This window comes from Petromyzon marinus, chromosome 3, assembly GCF_048934315.1.
Source record: "Petromyzon marinus isolate PM22_M1 ecotype Great Lakes invasive population chromosome 3, UKy_Petmar_22M1.pri1.0, whole genome shotgun sequence".
In the NCBI taxonomy this organism is placed as follows: domain Eukaryota; kingdom Metazoa; phylum Chordata; class Hyperoartia; order Petromyzontiformes; family Petromyzontidae; genus Petromyzon; species Petromyzon marinus.
Genome location: NC_133669.1, coordinates 600,808 through 622,059, shown reverse-complemented (window position 1 = coordinate 622,059; position 21,252 = coordinate 600,808). Strand labels below are relative to the sequence as shown.

General features: G+C 52.6%; 1 protein-coding gene and 1 long non-coding RNA gene across 7 annotated transcripts in view; one reads left to right on the top strand and one right to left on the bottom strand.

Moving 5' to 3' along the window:
• LOC116950990 (protein phosphatase EYA1-like) overlaps window positions 1–21,252 on the bottom strand; it is a 107,324-nt gene that overhangs the window by 21,719 nt on the left and 64,353 nt on the right. For all 6 annotated transcript variants that reach the window (XM_032969272.2, XM_032969247.2, XM_032969287.2 and 3 more), the window contains 5 exons: window positions 21,048–21,133; window positions 18,976–19,156; window positions 18,507–18,643; window positions 17,615–17,698; window positions 8,200–8,289 (listed from right to left, as the gene is read on the bottom strand). In XM_032969272.2, coding sequence (XP_032825163.1) covers window positions 8,200–8,289; window positions 17,615–17,698; window positions 18,507–18,643; window positions 18,976–19,156; window positions 21,048–21,133 — 578 coding nt within the window. The remainder of the gene's footprint in view (window positions 1–8,199; window positions 8,290–17,614; window positions 17,699–18,506; window positions 18,644–18,975; window positions 19,157–21,047; window positions 21,134–21,252) is intronic.
• Window positions 4,317–10,055, top strand: LOC116951031 (uncharacterized). Its single transcript, XR_004404103.2, has 2 exons — window positions 4,317–4,838; window positions 6,554–10,055. It is a non-coding gene; the product is annotated as an uncharacterized LOC116951031 (long non-coding RNA).

The following is a 21,252-nucleotide window of genomic DNA, read 5'->3' as shown; positions in this document are numbered from 1 at the left end:
ATAGCAAGTCACAGCCACAGCGTCTCATTTCAAATGGAGAATACATGCTCATCCCTAATGCTGGCAGTGGAAATTTAAAATTGCCATGACAGGAAATGATATCCATAAACTTCCACTGCTAACTTCTCACAAAATGGTTGCCTTTTTACGAAGTATGGACAGATTGGATGATGAGCTGAGTCCACCAGGTCCAGTTATAATCAAATTCAGATATTTGCAAATCTCGCCTATGGAGTAATAAGATTACAAGAATGGTGATAATTACAACATTGAGAACAATTTCTCAGATTAAAATAATCTCATTGCATGATTAATTAGTTATCAAATTTCTTGCCTAAAACACTGTCGTCAATGTTAAAAAACTGCCAAACTCAGGACTCCACCACAAGCGCTCCTGCCTGGCCTTCACGCCCTGCAGCCACACACCTTCACGTTCTGTCGATACCTTCAACTCTCCGTGCTCTCACTGCCCACTACAACTTTGCTGTTGCTTTTAGAATTTTTCTCATACGAGGGTTTCCTCTTTTCTTCTCTATAATTCATTTTCCTGTATCTTCTCCACGTAACTCATTTACATTTTTATCCGATCGTGTCTTTCATACTCTACGAATTTACTGCACATTCTTTGCCCCTAATAGCTCTGTCCAGCATCCCGAGAGTCATTTAGAATGTTGACTCCGTACAAGAATACAAATCAAACGCTTTGCATTGCTGCCCTGCAAACTAGAATGCGCATAAAGTTGAAGGGCAGAACACATTTTGAGGAGGGGCTGGGGGTGGAGGTGGGGGCGGTAGGGGGTGGCGGTGGGAGGGGGTAATAGTTTAGGGGGTGGAGGTGGGAGGGGGTGACAGCGCGGGGGTGGCGGTGGGAGGGGGTGACAGTGGGGGGGTGGAGGTGGGAGGGGGTGATAGTTTAGGGGGTGGAGGTGGGAGGGGGTGACAGTGGGGGGATGGCGATCGTAAAGCCTCTTGTGGCCTTCGTGGTACGCGGGGCCGAGTGGGCGAGCCGAGCCGCGAGTGGCCCGGCCTGAACCGCGCCGCCACCGGCACCGCTCCGCCACCGCTGTGATTGACCGCACCACGTGCGTTTAATGAGAAGAAAACACCCCCCATCCCATCCCATGGGCTCTCGGGTCTCTGGCGCAAACCCCGCTGGAGATGACGCGTGGCTCCGCCAGCGCTGACCCGGGGCCACTCCTTGAGTTGTATTTTTGCGCACAGCGCATGATGGGGGCCATTAATTCGGCAAATGAAAACGTTTTTGTTGTTTCAGACAAAAAAAAACCCGCTACCTGTGGTACAAAAATGGAACGACATTCCGACGCATGCCGAACCGCGCCGAAACCTTTTTGGCTGGGGTGGGTGGTTATTTTTATAAAGAGAGCCCCGAGTGTGGATATTCTCTGCCCTTTGGTCATGTTGTGCACTTTTGATTTATCTGCGTACTGCGCAACTACCCAGCCAGTGCTCATACAGACATCGAGATAAGCCTCGGACTTTCAAAAAAAGCTATTTCTGAGATTGTGCGATATTCGTAAACGTTACACCATGAACGAAACGCGCCACATTAATTTCCTTAACCCTCACAATGTTTGATACGTCAACTCTTTAAATCGAACACAGGCACACACCACACGTGCACCGCATGAACTGGAGCCACGATAGTCAAGCTTATATCTCTCGGAGGCAAACATAACCGATACGAAGATTAAGAGAGTAATCCATGAGTACGCCAATAGAATTGCCAGCAATGATTAAAACGCTGAACCAAAGCGATACACAGTGGATTGAGACACTGGATTAAGTGGGCAATAAAGCGCACGCGTTATCGAACACCGCCCTCAACAGCACAACCGCAGAGAACGAACTTCCCGCCAGGGCGAGCGTGCGACTACGACGAGCGGAGCAATTCCCATCGCAGGAGGAGGAACGACGACACGCGGAGGAGTGCTGCTCACAAACCGCAGGAATGATGTCGTGGCTTCCTGCTGTTTGCGAGCAGCACTCCTTTATAATTATTTTTTCAATTAAACTCAATCTCACGCTCATAATACGTGCACCGAATATTTACAAATTGTTGCTTTTAGGTGAATGGAAAGGGCGCGAGGGAACAAACGAGACTGATCGTACGGGACGAGCAAAGCAAAGAAAACGTAAAAATGAGATAGAATATAATTTCATTCAAATTGTGACCCCGAATACTGGCAGTTCGTCGAGTGGAGCGGCGGGTTACGCAACCCGGAGCTATGGTTCCTCTCCTGTACGTGCTCAATGTGGACCTCCCGTGGAGCGGCGATTCTGCTCTCATCGCCTTTCTAACCCTCAAATTCGCCTCTTGATGACTCTGTATCCAATGCTGTTAACCCTGCATCACACACCATTGGCGAACCAGAACGTGGGAAATGTGACACAGATTCAGAGCAAGGTGCTGAGCTGCAACAAAAGGCATTTCTAATGGTGCCTCCTGAAATATTCAGGGAGGTTTTGGGAGGGTATAAGAAAATTCCTTTCCTGACCTGGGAGATCTGCCATCCCTGAAGCATAAATAGTCTCCACTTAACAAAGCCCTAAGTGGATGCTCTCTGTAAGCACCGGTCGGCCGAAGCTTTTAAAGCACGAGCAAATAAAAAATAACAACATTGCACGAAGAAGCATCCCAAGTCTAAATAGCGCCGACCGGCGCCGTGACCCATGCGCCGGAGAAACGGCGACGTGGAAACATCGACGCACGAGTCCGCGACGCTCGCATTCCACCAAGAGGGCTCCGTCATCCGGGGCTCAAGTTGTTTGGGAAGCGTCAAGCACCAGCGAGCTTCCAGTCGCTGGTTGATGGCCAGCCCCGTGGTGGGGCGCAAGCGCCCTTCCCGAGCAACGGCTCCCCCGCCAGCACGGACGCTTGGGCCGGAGCGTGTGCTGCGCTGGTGGCGGAACAGCGGCAGCTCCGTCCCCATCCTCGGTGAACGGAAACGGGAATGGAAACCCGTTCTGCTCGAAGGCTTTTATTTATGTGTGAAATCACATTGAGAATTACTAACCCTTTTCGAAGGAAGGAAAGTAATTTCCTACTCAAATGACCATCGATACAGTGCTCATCTCCTGCTAACAGCCCTGAGCCTCTGGTCGAAATTCCACATTCCTATGGCAGGGGTGAGTTTATCCATAGGACACACACACAAAGTGCTACCGGAGGGTTGACAGGCCGAGTCAACACTGAACCAGGATGTGAACTCGCTACCTTCTGATTACGAGCCGCTTGCTCTACTGCTGAGAGCCACCTGCAATGTATTGATCGGTATGATTATTTTCTTCAAAATGTATCCCTGCCCATTTTGGCTACAATGGCAGAGCATAGTTTTGCGTTTGGCCGATTGTCAACGCGTGGTTATTCATGTTCTGCCAGTACATGGAAACTGCTGTGTGCAACAGTGCAGTGAATAAACAACATATCTTGGAAACGAATACATAAATGCATGGCGATGCTGTAAAAAAAGAACTGTAGTAATAGCCAACAATCCGGGATAATGACACGGGCACGGTCACCTCCGCTGTGTGTGCCAGCGTGACGGAACTCTGGTTGGATCGTAATGAGCCTGGGACGTTTGTTTGGGGCGTGAAACGCGTGGTTTCTCTTTCAGCACCTTTCAGGGTCTGGGAATATTTAGAGGGCACATAACAGTCCGCTCCTTCCCGTCGTCCCTTAACGAGAGAGATGTTTGGAGAATGAGAAAACAAAGGGATATCACTCCGCATCGTCGTCGACGGCGCACTTTAATTAGAGGTCACAAGTTCAGCTTGTATTGAGGTGACAAAATGCAAAGGTGCAGCGCTGCAATTTCTCACGCCACTCGTAGCAAGAACTTCACTCGAGAAAACTCTTAAGGGTATTTGGTCTACTCTTTCACATATTGGGAGATGTGGGCGTACCCACATTTTAAACCGAACTGAACGTAGACATTAGAAGAGAAATGTACCTTTCTCACGCAAGATTATCACCGTTGCACGTGACGGAATGACTGCCAGCTCCAAAGAGGCACATGTTTGCAATGTCTCAAGGTTTAACATTTTTACATTTACGACTCAGGTCTCCAACGATAAACACAACTGGCTCAACTCGAAAATGCTGTAAAGTCAGAGGAATCAGCGCAGAGATAATGAAAAATGAAAGTGTGACGAACCGATTTACGCGCGCGTGGTTTTCGCATTGAGCAACGCTGCAGGCCACCGTGATGAATTATTCTTCCGAGCTTCGGCGTTCTTGGTTGTTTTCTCAAGGCTAAGTCTGCGCTTTGTCAGTAAACCCATAACAAATCGCACGCAGCGCAAAAAAAAGCATCCGATTAAAAAAGGCGGCGGCATAAATGTTCTTAACGTATTGCGTGCTCTAGCCTGGCTACAATTCCCAGACTCCCCCTAGTTGGTGCTCATTACATCCTGGGTCAAGGGTCGCCTGGTCCCTCTCTCCCCAAGGGTTAAAAACATCACAGCATCACAACATTCTTACCCCTAGCCCGCGACCCCCTCCACGGCCCCCCTGGGCGCCCTCGCCTCCCCCCGCAGCGGAGCCGCGCGGCGACCTCGCCGCGACCCCGAACACGGTCACAGCGCCGCTGCCGCAATGACGACGCTACGACGACGACGCCGCGACGACGACGCCGCGACGACGACGATGACGCTGTGACGACAACGACGACGACGCGACGACGACGCCGACGAGGTGCGTCGCACACGGGCGGAGCGGTGCCTCTTCTCGTGGCGGGGGGCAAGCTGGGCTCCGGCTCCCCCGAGAGAAGCCGCGTCCCGCCTCCGCTCGGGGGATGGTGAAAGAGGTGAAGGTGAAGGTGAGCGCCGAGGAGCGGCTCGCTTCTTAGCAGATTGTCACGCCGATTGGAGAGCGCCCTTCGCTTCAACTTAATTGAGGTCACTGAGGTACACGGCGAGGCCGCCAAGGAACAGTTAAGTAATCCGGCTTGAGGCGCAATTTAAAATGGCCCTGGTTAAAGTAGTGCAGGGTCTCCCTCAATTACGAGTCAAAAGCCAACGACTGCGCTACAAAGGATTTTAATGGAGTTTAAATGCGAATCGAGCAGCCCGCTGCGGTTTGCTATCGATGTGCGGGTTTTGTTCATTTGTAAAACGATGCCTCTGATCCGAGGTGCCTCGCTGTGCCCGCCTCTCTCCTCGGAGCCACGCGGCTCGACACCGAGAGACCACCGATGGCTCAAGCTGCACTCGCACTCCGTCCTGCTGACTCAGCCCCCCGCTGTCATTATTTCGACTTCCCCTCGCCTCTGCAACAGCAACGCCGTCCCCCTCTCCACGCCCCGCAGAGCGCTACCTCCCGCTCCAGCGGTGGTGCTGCAAGAGACCACGCGCTGCCGCCGCGATGCTGCCGTGATGCTCAGTGTGCCGGGCGTGCGCAATCTCAGAGCTCGCCGGTTCAATTTTACCTCGACGTGCAGCAGTTGGCACGACGGAGCAATCCTTTCAACCCCTCCGTCGCTGTCCACCGAGCAGTGGAGATCGGTATACCGCCGGTTAGTCAATCGGTAGGTTGAGTCATGGGGTAATGTGCGGGTACTACCGCCTAATCCAAGATGTACGGCCAACGTAGAAGAGTAGGCCAATATGCACTCTCGCAGGGGCTCCTCTAGAACTGCTTCGAGTGGAGACCCTTCCACCAGCAGTTTTGGGATGGCCACATTTTCAACTCTTGTGGAATCGGTGGCCTAAACGATAACACGGCTGCACATTCAGCTCTGTGGAGCTGGTGGCTTAGGCAAGGCTGAACGCGTCGTATATGCAAAGTGGCGGTCAAACGACACGTACGCAAGGCATGATGGGAGTTGTTCCCTCCAGCCGTTTGTGAGCACACCATTGTGCGCTGTTAAATGTAAGAAATTGCACGGCTGCCTCTTTAACTTTTGTAGAACACTGCCTGATTTTGCGCGCGACCCTAACACGGAGGCGAGCGCCGCTAACTCCGCGGCGTTCACCTCATCACGGGAAGGAGAAACGACGACGTGGGCGGAGCACAAAGAGCTCCGAGAGCCGCGCCAGGCCGGGCAACCCCAGCGGGGGAGTGGAGCGAGGGGGCGGGCTGAGGGGCGCACACAAACGAGTTCACGAAAAAGCAGAGCGAGCAGGAGCGGTGGGAAATTTACGCTTCTCCCACCGGGGCCTGCGAAAGCTCAGCCTGCCCACACCGCCGGACAGACGGCACCGGCGGGCGCTCGCGGGACACCGCGCGGGCGCGCCCCTCCGTGTGATCTCCATTGATAAGTTACGCACGGATGGGGTTTCTAAAGGCAAACAGCGTATTTCACACAGGTGACAGCTTACGTGGCCCCAACCGTAGAATGAACTGATCCGTGCTTTGAGCAAGGACAGGAATTATACTCGGGTCACGTTTGTTTTCCCTCCGCGGTAGTAATGAAGAGCAAAGAAATATGGACCGGTGCCCAAAACAACACGGGCACTTAAAGCTTAAAGTGGCGTTCAGCTCGCGTTAAATAAATCATAACGAGCCGAATACTTCACGCGCGCCGACCCGCAGAGAGCCGTGTAAATTATGGAGCGGCTCTGGAGCGCGCGTCATCATCGTGAGCGAGTGACTCGACCGTTCGGCGCCGAGCTTCTGGACCGCCCGCAACACGGCACTGACGAGGAGCTGGACGTCGTGGATCAACACTCAGCGTCGTGGATCAACGCTCAGCGTGGCGACTGTTGGTGCCGCTCTTCTGCCCAAAAACTATTCGAACTTATTGCCATGCTATTTTAAAAAATATATATATTATTAAACTATTATATCCTTTGCCATGTTTTTACTTAAGAATTATGCTCTTTCTCTAGTTCACTCATACGCAAGAATATTCTTTTTTTCTGTGTCCACAGGAGGCAATTATCCGATGATATGTTGCAGTTCCATGGAGTGTGCGCACTGTATGAGGACCGCTGACACCACGGAGTGCGCACGCCTCTCCGGCGAGAGAGCCAAGATGGATTGCCTGTGCCACGTGCCTCGCCGTTTACCCGGGTCCCATTCTTTACGAACTCCAGGGACTGCTCCGCTGGGAAATTCATAACCCACGTCACACCACTGTGCGTGTGTGTGCTCATGTGTGCACTCTGCGCTCGTGTGTGCGTGTGTGCTCGTGCGTGTGTGTGCGTGAGAGTGTGTGTGCTCGTGTGTGTGCTCGTGCGTGTGCTCGTCTGTGTGCGCGTTCGTTCTTGAGAGAGAGTGCGGCTCAGCAGCGTAGCGGTCAGCGCTCTGCACAGCGAACCCAACGACCCAAGTTCGAATCTCGCTCGCCGCCAACATCAGAGGGAAATATCTGAACTGATTCTGGGCCTCCCATAAGTCAACTCAGCCTTAAATGAGTGCATAATGTGTTGTGTAAGCATTAGGGTTGGAGGACACAAAGGCAGCCGGGCGTGGTGCTGGCTACACCATCACCTCGTGTGCCGTGCCGGCCTTCGTAGGTGCTCGCTAACGACACTTGCCCCAACAGCCAGTGTAGGCTACACAAGAGATTTGTGTCTTTGTGTCAGATTACGTAATTATATATATGCATTCATACGTACGTTTCGTTAAGTTGGCAGAGTGGTCAGCTCACAACCTCATAGTTGCAATAATCATATCCTGTCTAGATTTGAAGTCTAGAAATTTATTTTATTTTATACCTACGTGACTTTACCGAAAGAACCAAAGAGTAATCATATCCTGGTCGGGGCCGGGAAATTAGGAACCACTTATTCACCCAGGGCTATTGAGTTTATGAGAGTAGCATTGCTAATTTTGAACTTTTTTGGCAAATTAATATTTCATTAAAAGGTAATTCTTAATCCACTAATCCAGGGAATACTACTGCACTCAGCAGCTTAACTGTCAGAAAATGACCGCCAGCCTACACAGCTGTTCCTAATTCTCCAGAAAACCTTCACGTTTTGTGAACCGCTGAGTAAATATCCACAAGCTTGTACCACGACTTTCATCATGACATCTTAATTTAATTTGCGCTCTCCAATCATTCTCACTTAAGTCTCACACATGGGTACTGATGTCTCTGCAACGTCAACGTGACGTGATTGTCCTTCGTGGAGGACTTTTCCTCGCCTGACTTTCCTTCGGACTAACTTTCCTTCGACTAGCCTTTCTGTGGCTGACTCTTCCGTCACTGACTTTCCTGTACCGGCACTGACCTCAAGGTCGTTGAAGAACAAGTGTGTGTCGGCCAGGTTGAAGATCATCTCCTCCATCCTGAGCCCAAGGGAGACGGACGTCGGAGGGTCCTGGAACGAACGCAAGCGGCACGTCAGTCACCCGGGGTGGGGGCTGTCTCCTGTCCACAGTGGAGAAAGGGCAGGCCTGGGAGATGCCCCCACTGCCCCGGGGGCCCCTTGGGAGACGCCATCATCGATGTATCATTTTGTGTCGTTTTTGTCATCTCATTTCGATGTTCCCTCGTTATTTCAGGCTCCTTTGTAATAGTTTTGTTCACTCTGTGAGCCGAAAGTTAACATTAGCGTGTCCGTTGCAAATATTTTTTCATAAACTGTAAAAAAAAAATCGTGCACACGATTTGGCGAATGTATCACGGATGTAAAAAATATGTTTTACCTGATGCATCGTTAATCGGCAAGTCCTCGTCAAGGGCACTAGTCTCATTGGTCTGCGAGGAGGACGAGTATTTGCGATTTGCCCGTGGCCGTGCGGGAAGATGTTCGTTCGGATGGAAACCAAATGAGTTTAACAAACGCCGGGTGGGGGAATAACGGAAAAAACGAAAAATAATCGGTGAGAGCGGAGCATATTTACGGTGTCCTCGGAAGCAGCGCATGGCTGGTCACAACCAAATAAACACGCGGGAATTTACGGGAAGGGCTGACATTTCTAATTAAACCCGCAGGTTGGAGGCCTCTGGCCAGCCCATGCAAAACACCTAAAAAACATCCCTGCCGTTGGAGAGTGTAAATCTGTCACCGGTCAACCCTAAGGGTCAAAAATGAGGTTCTGCTTCAAGAGCGCCGGGCCAAACTAAAGGCAACAACATTCCAAATAGCAGAGAGAGTGAGGGGTGCATAAGTCAATGTACAACTCTAGCTTGCAGCAACCAATCCTTCTCTCTTAATAAATGTTTTAAAAACAAATCTCTAAGTTATGTCAGGGAGCACGTAACATTATTAACAATACCTTTTCATTGCAATATTTTTTGCTCACAGCGGCACCAGCGTGCACAAAAGACCGTGTAAAACATTTCTACCCAATGTGAACAAATGTGTTCTTTTGCCCCAGGTTTCTAACCTGCGGTGTGGATTGCAGCTGCATCCCTATAGGAGGACAGCTCCAAGCCTATGTAAGCTACAAAATTAACTAGACAGTACAAATAAAACTCTAGAGCTGGACAAACACGGCCTGCGAAACGCGAAGCATCCGTCCGGTATATCCCGTGTCCGCGTTTGCAAACATCGCAGGTAATCATCATGATAACAGTCTCGTTGCACGAACGTTGGCGGGTTTTTATAATAATGCTGGACGTAAATTTAGCGGGATTGCTTGGCTTCGCATGTGTGCGCGCCGTTTTGAGTATCGTTCAATTCTGCGCATTCCACGGACAATATTTGACCCATGACTCAGAGGGTGAATCATAACCAGCAAGCCGCGGTGTGCATGCCGCTCCGACGAGGACACGCGTTCGCAGCAGGAAAGACGATTTGGCTGTTACTCCAGCGTGATGGGTTTTTTTTTACGCCAGCGAATAACCTGAAACCAAAATTCCAAGCGCATTAACGGCACGTCACGCAACGGCACTTACGCAAACCCTGGGCACGCGCGAGTTGCGTGGACTTAAGTTTGGAGGGTGGCACGGGTGGCGTACACTCACGAATATCCACGCTCTGACTTTACAGCCATGTGTGCGCGTGTCGGAACAGGAAAAGCAAACGTGTGGGTGCACACGTGTAGTTTGCGTGGTAACGGTCCAATCACGTGCATCTTACTTTGTGCATATGGGCTCGCACGTTTTAAAAATACACAATACATTTACTTGAAAGCAGAATGTGTGTGGGCTGCACTCATGCCTGTGTGTATGTATGTACGTATATTAACGTGTGTGGAACAGTGACTGGCGCACTCTGCTACAAACTTAAAAACCTCGGTAGGATTCTTGGTCATGGTTAACATCTGTATCAAGTAATATCAGAATCTGTCCTGACGACACGCCGGCTAAAATCAATCCAGTGAAGTGCGAAAACTCTACAAAGGTGAAAGTATCCAGCAAAATAAAGGGCCACACGTGTGTGTGTGTGTGTCTGTGTGTGTGTGGGGGAGCTCATATATCCTTGAAAGATCTGGACAAAGTCCCATCGGTGAGCTCCTCCGGCAGGCAAGGCTGCGTTAGCTGGGTCACGTAGCCCGCATGCCCAGCCACCGCATGCCTAAACAGCTTTTGTTCGGCCGGATCGAGGGGGCTAAACGGGCGCGCCACGGGCTAGAGAGGAGATGGAGTGATGTGATATAGGAGGATGTGGAGCTGAGTGGACTAGCCGATGACTGGTACCAGCGGTGTCAAGATCGGCCTCTGTGGAGGAAGCTCGTGAAGGACGCTACTGGGCAGTTGGAGGCAGCCGCCCTTCAACAACGGAGGGGGGAGGAGCGACGCTCACAATAACGAGCGGAGCGCCGGGTGGCTAAAGCACAGCCAGTTGGCACAGTAGGGGGCACAGGTGGTGCATCAGCCAGTCATCTCAGTCAGTCGACCCGTGACACCTGGGTCTGCCCCGTGACCTCTTGCCAGTGGGCGTTTGACACTTCACGTGGCCTCAACGTGCACATAGCCTGGCACAAGCGTCGTGGTGATGTCACCACCACTTAGTGGCGAATGGCGATTTTTGTTGTGTGGGAGCGGTAGTGAAGGGGTAGACGCGCTGTGCTATGGGCCTGGCGATCCGAGTTCAATTCCCACTCACAGCCAACACCGGTGACGATTATCTGAACTGGTCCTGAGTCTCCCCCAGGTCGACACAGCCTCAAATTAATACCTGGTGCGGTGTGTAAACATCGCCACTGGGGAGACAAAGGCGGCCGGGCGTGGTGCTCGCCACCCACCCCCTCGTGCGCTGTGCCGTCCTTCATAGGTGCTCGCTAACAGCACTTGCCCCAACAGTCTGTTCAAGGCTATACGGGGGATCTTTTTCTTTGTACATGAGAAAACCGAACAGACTGTGCGTGAGGTTTTCTGTTGGAATTGGTGTCGTTTGATTTGTCCATGGAACTTGAGGTAAACAGAAACGCTTTGCATGGCGCCTGATAATGCTGAACCATGAGTCACGTGGCCAGAGGGGTGCACGGTCGCTCCCCACTGTGTGTCTTCAGCTTAGCAAAGGGCAGATCGCCCAGACGCGTGATCAGCGCTGAGTGACGCAAGGGGGAACACGCTGCATTTGTTAGAGCAACACAGCCAACGTGCAATTCCTCATTAATTACGTTCTCCAGCTACAACAGTTTTAACATTTGTTCATCAACAGCCATGACCAATTAACTTAAGTCCCCCATTGCGTAAGTTCTATAAGTATTGTTTATCACTGGTTGTTATCACTGGATGTGTTCGTTGAACACAACAAAGATATGAGAGTAATTAATTATAGTTAATGGAGCAATAATAATATGACCAATTAATATTTCAGCTAATTGGCTTGCATCCTAAGTTACGATAATATTTGATATCCATTCCAACCATGATGGCTTTTCGTATTTGCATTTTCAAATTGGATTCCAAATGGAAAATGTAAATGTCACAATTCATATTAATCCTTGTAATTTCTCGGAAAGGAAAAATGTGAAAATGTCAGAAACATAGGTCTAAAGTGAAACTCGTGGTTATAGTTTGCAGGCAATTAAAACCAGACATATAAGCGCAGGCTCCCAGGAAGTGCGTTTAACCGTCCAGGTAGCTCAGCGGAAGAGCGAGCGGTTCGCAATCAGAAGGTTGCAAGTTCACATCCAGGCTGGGGGTTGAATAAGCCCATCATCCCGAAAGGGTCGATAAATTGAGCACCACTTTGTGACAAAGTCCAAGAGTGGTTGTCCTATGGAGATACCTCTCTCTCTGCCGCAGGAATTTGGAATTCCCGCCAGTGGCTCAGGGCTGTGAACGGGAGATCAGCACCAACACCTCAAGGCTCGTGTGGGCATTAGGAGATGACCGCGACAAGTGTGACTTGCAAGAGCAGAACTCGCCCGTGACAGCGAGAGAGTTGAGCAATCCCTGCCGCACCTGTACGCCCTGCAGCGGCCATTATGAGAAAGCACGTGCTGCCGATTATTGGCGGCACATACCGCACTTTACGGTGCAAGGAACACTCGGCCTCTGTGCGAGCGGCTTGCTTTGTGTCGCATTCGTGAGGTTTTATGCTGTGAAAGGAATTTACACCCAAAAATGTAATTTATGGAAATGTTAAAATTACATGACCGGAGCCATTAATAATTCAACTTTTTGTGCTTTTTAAATTGGAGACGTATATACAAAACTCTTGGCAATTACGTTTCCTTTAAAACGTTGAAACTAATTCAAACAGAACGCTCTTTATAACATGCAAAATATGGTAAGCTGTGAGAAGTAAAAATGAAAAACTATTCAGAAGAAAATCCCTAAGGAGGAGGAGGAGGGAGAGTGGCACACCTGCAGCCCTGCTACCGCGACCTCCGGCTGAGTGGGGTCGCGGAGTCAGCGGGGAACGTCGGCGAGGATGAGCCGGCTGAGAGGCCAGACTCACTCAGAAGCTTAGCGGGGGGGGGGGGGGGAATTTCCCTTCCATCGACGCACCCCATTTAGGCAGGCCGTGTCACTCGAACGGACGATGATCGAGCGTCGTGAATAATAATTCCGTGCTAGCCAAGGAACAAATAATGTCCGAGCGGATGTACATCGTGGAGATGGAGCGATGAAATCGGTTTGTGTGCAGGTGCCGGGTGGATTCATACATTGCAGCATCGAGAGAGGTGGCGGCAGCTCGGGGAGGCTGTCATCTAGCAGTGGATGGAACACGACTGATGATGTTGACGATGAAACTAAACAAAAATACTGATACTACAACCAACCAGTTGAGAAGATAATGTATGGATGAGTGCTCGACACGTTTTCGAAGGTTCTGACCAAGAGTTCCAACCCGAGGGGCGAATGATTCATGAGCCACTCTGCTTTCACGGCCGCAAATAAGGTCCACTTGGTGGCCGGCCCCGTTCAGCATCCTGCGGTGCGGCGGGGGAGGATGTGAGTTCACGGTTGAAATGAAGACACAGCCCAGCTGATGGCTTCCAAGGGGAGTGGCAGGTGGGTTGTTTCCAGGGTCTCACCCGGTGTAGTAATAATAATAACAACATTGTTCTTATGGAGCGCCTTTAGTGGGGGCCACCTCAAAATTCTCACACCGGATTTTTGCTACAACACGACATTCTAAAGTTTCAACCCTCTGTCATCTAAGGTGTGGTGGTTGTCAGGATTGTTTGACCATACTTCACCATACTGCTCAGCACGTGTTGGTAAAGAGGGAAGGCCCAAGACTGGTTCAGACTTCACTCGCCACTTATACCGCTCGCCCTGAACCTCTCGGAATAAGATCAAGCAAGACGATAGAAAACAAAACAATAATCGAACGAATATGCAAGCGCTTTTAAATAAGGAAAGCGATAAAACAATATCCATAGGATAATTATTTAGAAAATGCCAGATTAAAATAGTTTTTGAACGTGATGTATCTCAACCACACTGGCGACATCCATGATCCATGAAGCCGCTCCGAGCAGCAGTCACCATTGGACCTCCCTCCCTCGCTCCAACAATCTTAATATAATCAGTTGCTATTACACGGGAATAAGGTCTATATGTATTCATAAAACATTATAAACTATTGCTGTGATATGTTAGATCGGGGACCGTATGAGATGGTGGCAGCTTAGGGAGGTCAACATCCAGCAGTGGATTGGGAAAGGCAGATGATCAGCATGATTCCTCTGAATAATCTATTTCAATATTACAGCTTAATGATAAGATGCAGAAATAGTCAAGTGAGTGAGTGAGTGTTTTAAAAATCCACATTCCTCTGATAGGAACCATTACCATCTTACTTTTCACGAAAGGGGTACGTCTTTTAACAATCACAGATATACAATGGGCTAAACACCCAACTGATCAAGCACCACAGTGCTACCCATAATGATTATTCAAATTGTAACGAAATTATTTCACTACTTATTATTTACGCTTGTATACCCAGGAAACCTTCACTGAGTCTTGTGACTCGTTTTCAGGAGGATCCTGCCAAGTTTTAACAGCAGGGCTCGATTACTTGTGATCCGAGTCCAAAAAGAGAAGCAGAGGAAAGAGAAGAGAAGCGAGAGGAGAATGAGGAGAGAGTGACAAGCGGAGAGTGCAAAACGGGTAAGATGGTCACCCCAGCAATGGGGCAACGTGTGAACTAACACGAGTGAGTGCCTTCACGGCACTCACTCGTGTGAACTAACACGAGTGAGCGCCGTGGAGGCCTGCTCGTGTGAACTAACACGAGTGAGTGCCGTGGAGGCCTGCTCGTGTGAACTAACACGAGTGAGTGCCGCGGAGGCCTGCTCGTGTGAACTAACACGAGTGAGCGCCGTGGAGGCCTGCTCGTGTGAACTAACACGAGTGAGCGCCGTGGAGGCCTGCTCGTGTGAACTAACACGAGTGAGTGCCGCGGAGGCCTGCTCGTGTGAACTAACACGAGTGAGCGCCGTGGAGGCCTGCTCGTGTGAACTAACACGAGTGAGTGCCGTGGAGGCCTGCTCGTGTGAACTAACACGAGTGAGCGCCGTGGAGGCCTGCTCGTGTGAACTAACACGAGTGAGCGCCGTGGAGGCCTGCTCGTGTGAACTAACACGAGTGAGTGCCGTGGAGGCCTGCTCGTGTGAACTAACACGAGTGAGTGCCGTGGAGGCCTGCTCGTGTGAACTAACACGAGTGAGTGCCGTGGAGGCCTGCTCGTGTGAACTAACACGAGTGAGCGCCGTGGAGCCCTGCTCGTGTGAACTAACACGAGTGAGCGCCGTGGAGGCCTGCTCGAGTGAACTAACAGCGCGGAGCCCTGCTTGAGCGAGGGCGCGCCGCGCTGCCGCAATTGCGCCGTCGATAGCAGCGTGTTTAAGAAGAGCGACTTTCCGCGCGGGACCCTGGCGCTTGACGAGTGAGCTAATGGGAGGACCTCTCCGGGCTGGGGGCATTGCCCGGCAACAGCTGTCATCGCGGCAGTGACAGATGCAACGAGGGCTACGTTCAGAATGGGAGCCCCTAAAAATATCCAGCACTCCCCAGCACATTCCACCCAACGGCTCGAGCCACGTCCGCGTGCGCGCACACACGGTACGTGCGCGCGGGCATACGTACCGTGTCGTCGCTGTGAAAATGTTTTGCGTGCACTGTACAGTGCGGAGAGATACTTTACACGAGGAGTAGCCAACCGCGCTCATCGGAGGTGCGGGGGAAGGACAACAAACTAAACGTGAATCGACGCAATGTACGTGACATCAATCGTACGTGCCAGTCCACCTCGCCTGAGGATGCCGTTTATCAGACGGACAGTCTCATCTCATCCACAATGTCCACCCATCACACTGCAGGTCCCAACAACCATCGACTCACTCACCCACTCACCCACTCATCCACTCACTAACCTACTCACCTACCCACTCACTCACGCACCACACTGCAGGTCTTAACAACCCACCCACTCACCCACCCACCCACCCACTCACTCACCCACTCACCCACCCACTCATCCACCTACCCAACCACCCACTCACCCATCCACTCATCTACTCACCCACTCATTCATCACCACACTGGAGGTCCAAACAACCCACCCACTCATCCATCCACTCACCCATTACCCACTCACTCACCCACTCACTTTCCCACTCACCCACCCACTAACCTACTCACTAACTCACCCACTCACTTACGCACCACACTGCAGGTCCCAACAAGTCTCGTTGCGCTTCTCTCGCACTGCTCCACTTCGGAAATCTCTCGACCCATCATCGTCTCTTTTCCCCAATTACTATAACAACCATGCTCATTTCAATAAGCGCAACAGTGCTGCACGCTGCCGGCCACTCAGCAACCCGGGCCATTGGGCCTCCGCTCAGTGACTTTGTCGCTGAGCACACCGCGTAAACATAAAGGCAGAAGTGTACTTTGTTAATGAGCGCTCGCCGCTGCCCAAGCATAGCGACGGCGGTGGATGCCCACGTGGTCTCGCTCACCCCGTCAGTGAAACGTCGAGGGGCGGCTTGGCAAGTGCCTCATCTCGCGTGGTTGCACGAGAGATGAGGCGCCCGGCTTGCGTTGGCGACTTGCCGAATCATTTTTTTTCGCAATAACTCTATTCTATTTACAATGATGCAACGTGAACTTTATCCTTGTTCTGTAAAGTTGGTCAAACGCTAACAAACAATGGCCTGCCCTTGTTAAAAATAGTTTAGTGGATTTCTAGCTGTGAGCCAACACAAGTGTGAATGGGGGTGGTGGTCTTGTTGTTGAAGCAGGACATCTACAGATGAATGCACCATTTCTGAGCCACCTATCACTCCAACAAACGTTTCCACTTTAGCAGCCTATTCTCAAAAATCATGGGAGATGGCAGCAGCTTGGGGAGACCTTCATCCAGCAGTGGATTAACCACGGCTGATAATGAAGACGAGCATGCACTCTCTTGTCTTTGTAACAGGCAAAACAGTGGTTCTCAAGGCACAGCCGTGTATCTAATGTAACATTGGTTAAACCAATGGACTCGAAGTGACACGCCGACGATGCCCGCCTGGGCTTTGGAGTTAACGGTCGCCAGCTTGAGCCCTGCAGTAGGACAGAATCCCGCCAGAGTCACCGACAGTCGCGTGGCCGCGAGCACGACAGCCGGCGCACGCCCTGGGGGCGGATCCTTCTCGACATCGAGTCAGCGACGTTTTAATCTGCTGCGTGAATGCAGCTGCGACCGCGGGGAACGCCGGGCGGGTGAATCATCCCGCGGGCGCGAGAGGCCTCGTGCGCAGTGTAATGGAGCCAAAGTGACCGGTTTGACAAAGAGGTGGGAACGGCACAGCAACAACTGTCCCGCTCGGTCTCCTGCTGCGTTTCGCGTGAATTCGGGGGAGAGGTGCTCACCACCACACACCGGCACACTCTCGAGCCCGATCGTCCAGCGATGAAAGGACTGATCTCACATCAGCTCTGCTTTTCAAAACAGTCTGGCTTGTTAAAGACCGACAGAAAGAGATTGTGTAATATATATCTGAGCTAACCGTCTATCTGTTGCTGGATGAAGGCCTCCTGAAGCTGTCGCAATTCCTCACGGTCTCTTGATGTAAAAAACGCATATAGCTCCTGCACTTGAGCCAAGCTCAGTACATTTTAGCGGGGGGGGGGGGCAAGTCGTAGCCACAAATATTCCCATAACACTCCAGACTGACAATCACCACACATAACCTCAACAATGTGAAAGTTTGTTTGGATGTCGGTTAATTGACTCCGAGCGGATTTCATCTCAATGGTCCCCATGTAAGCTCGCGAGACATTGACAAGGCTCTCACCTTTCCATAGCGAGTGGCAAAGGAGCCGGTGAGCAGGGAGTGGAACACGATGATGGTCTCGTCCAAGTCCCAGACGAACACTCGCTGCGGGCGGCAACACGACAGGGCAGGGATGCTCAGTCGGAGGGAAGACAACCCCCCATCTTCAACAACTGCCCTCGTGTCACTCTAACAATAAGTTGCTATTGTTCGGTGAACGGGGTAATTCGCTGTTTTGTTACAACATAAGCTGGAGGAGTAACTGAAAGAGCAACTAAACCATACGAGCGACGTAAAAATAGTGATGCGGTAGACGTGAGGTGGCGAATAGTAAACAGGATCAGGCGACCCCGAATCGTGACAATTCCATGATGTCCCCGTGGAAGCTGCAACGCTGCACGCTACCGCCACAGACAGAAAACCGGCATGCAAGCTCCACGCATTAACCAGCCAATCCAGACACGGTGCACTGGCCACATCTGCTCAAACGAGTCGAGTTGCGGGCATTTGACGACGGTCACCAGAATGTGGAAAGAAGCAGGGGAAGCCAACGGAAGAGATGGCAGCGAGACGGAATCAAAGAGCAAACCGGGACTCACTGCTGGGCAGGAGCAATGGAGGAGAGGAAGAAATGGAAGGAAATGGGGGAGGCCTCTGCCCAGCAGTGGGACATTGCCGGCTGACAACAACAACAACGAAACGCGATACCACCGCTCATACGGCAGCAGAAGAGGCCACGGCAGCTTGGATCCCCGTGGTTGCGCCAGGTCCCATGAGGCCCCAAGAGGCCTCGCGAGGCCCCGCGAGGCCCCACGAGGATCCAAGAGGCCCCATAAAGCCCAGCGTGGAGCCACGAAGCCCGACGAGGTCACGGCATGACGGCTCGCTGCCGCGGCGAGGCATGCAGCCGTACCTCCAGGTCGTTCCCCGGCGGGGGGGAGGGGTTGCTCTTGCGGTTCCGGCTGCGGGACTTGGTCTCGGAGCCGCGCCGCGCCCGCTCATCCAGCTCCTTGACGGGCGTGCTTGGGCAGGTGCCCACGCCAAAGTCCCCTGCGGAGGGCAACGCACGCGGACCGCGAGCGTGGGCGCTGTCGCCTTGGCGACGTCGTAGTGGCACGCATCGAGCGCACGCGGCTGACTGCAGACACCCTCTGAGATGTTGGTAGGAGTTTAACAGTAATACTAAAAACGCAATATCGAGTAATGATGTTTCCAAATATCCCAAGAAATGTTTGTGGAATGACCCTGGTGGTGTGGTGGTGTGCGGTGATGGTAGTAGTAGTTGGGGTAGTGGCGGTAGCGGTGGTGGTGGTGACCGTCGTGGTGATGATTGTGGTGGCGGTAGTAGCGGCCATTGCGGTGACGGTGGCAGTGGCCGGCACCTGCTTGCGTGGCGGGCAGAGGTGGCGGTGGCGGCTCTTGCAGCTGGTAGGTGGTGCTGGAGGCGGTTGGCGACGAGCAGCCCGACACGCTGGCCGCCGTCACGTACGAGCCGTACGCCGCCGTCGCCGGGTAGTACGCCGCGTACTGGCCCTGGTTGAAGCTGGCGTACGCCGAGAAGTCCTGCAAGCACGGGGGTGGACAACGTAGAGAGAGGACAGTTCACAGAGGTGCACAACTGCGACATGGATGGCGCTCGGTGGGGATGCGTGAAGTCTCGCATGAGGCTGTGCTTTTGGAAGAGGAGCCCCGTCATTGCCGACAGCGATCGCCAACGCGCTCGCTCTTTCTCTCTCTCTAAACTTCTGAAAATTAAAACCGTGGGGTTTTTTTTCATTAATCTCAACCAGAACGTTACAGATGTGCGGCGCGCAGCTAAGAGAACGTCAAATTGGCAGCAATGCGAAAAATTGCGATTGGCTCCAAAATTATGTTCCGTGTGTTCAGTTTCAGCGAGTGAGCCGCAATCTGCGCGTGTTTTTGGCGTCGAGTGCTGTGGGGGTCTTGTTTTTCCGTGAGGCTTGCAAACAAAATCTCCCAATGACCCCTTTCAATCACACTGTCCCTCGAGTAGAGGCCGCAGATCATTCTGACTCGCCATGGTTAAATTATCACCCAATACTCCCCCAGTCACCCTGAGCCTCTACTTGTTTCCTGTTCGTTAGACCTTTTGATTAGAAAAACATCCACTGCCAAGCACTCCTGTCAAAGCCCTCCTGCTCTCCTTTGCCGATTTTATTTTCATGAATGCGCGACCGTGCGTGAAAGCACACACACACACGTGTCAATTAAAGGGAGCATTAGAAGCTGCCTGTGGCTAAAAATCAGACGAGATATAAGAGGCGAAGAGGTGCGAAAATTATAAAGCGTACGCCTTTGTCGAAGGGCGTGGCATTATTATAAAACACACAAGGTCAGGTTAGTGTTGCATTTTAGGATTAGGAAAAGACAAAGGTAAATATTTACAGATTATAATAATTTGAGCTTCCATTCACGGCGATAATAAAGCATGCTGACCAGCTGCTTTGGATGCTGCTCTCAGGGGAAGAGGAAGACCACTCTGAGTGGATGTCAAACATCAACCACCAGGGTCAGGGTCACGGTGCTAGCAAGGGGCAGGGTAACGGCGCTAGCGATGGGCAGGGTTACGGCGCTAGCGATGGGCAGGGTAACGGCGCTAGCGATGGGCAGGGTAACGGCGCTAGCGAGGGGCAGGGTCACGGCGCTAGCGATGGGCAGGGTAATGGCGCTAGCAAGGGGCAGGGTCACAGCGCTAGTGAGGGGCAGGGTCACGGCGCTAACGAGAGGCAGGGACACGGCGCTGGCAAGGGGCAGGGTAACGGCGCTAGCGACAGGCAGGGTCACGGCGCTAGGGAGGGGCAGGGTCACGGCACTAGCGAGGGGCAGGGTAACGGCGCTAGCGAGGGGCAGGGTCACGGCACTAGCGAGGGGCAGGGTAACGGCGCTAGCGAGGGGCAGGGTCACGGCACTGGCAAGGGGCAGGGTAACGGCGCTAGCGACGGGCAGGGTCACAGCGCTAGGGAGGGGCAGGGTCACGGCGCTAGCGAGGGGCAGGGTAACGGCGCTAGCGAGGGGCAGGGTCACGGCACTAGCGAGGGGCAGGGTAACGGCGCTAGCGAGGGGCAGGGTCACGGCGCTAGCGAGGGGCAGGGTCACGGCGCTAGCGAGGGGCAGGGTCACGGCACTAGCGACAGGCAGGGTCACAGCGCTAGGGAGGGGCAGGGTAACGGCGCTAGCGACAGGCAGGGTCACGGTGCTGGGGGCAGGGTCACGGCGCTAGCGAGGGGCAGGGTCACGGCGCTGGCAAGGGGCAGGTTAACGGCGCTAGCGACGGGCAGGGTCACAGCTCTAGCGAGGGGCAGGGTAACGGTGCTAGCGACAGGCAGGGTCACGCTGCTGGTGAGGGCAGGGTCACGGCGCTAGCGAGGGGCAGGGTCACGGCGCTAGCGAGGGGCAGGGTCACGGCGCTAGCGAGGGCCGTGCCGTGGGGTACCTGCTGCGAGGCGCTGGTGAAGCCTGACGAGCTGCCCCCCGAGTTGGAGCTGGCGTAGATTCCCGCGGCCGACGAGAAGCCACCGCCTGGCAGCAAAACACCGGCGCACAGCCACCGCCACGACCACATGGCGCGACGGACAATCGCCCTCACGACGTCTCGCGCGGTACGCGATGGGTAACGAATGTTAGATTATACTCGTGTG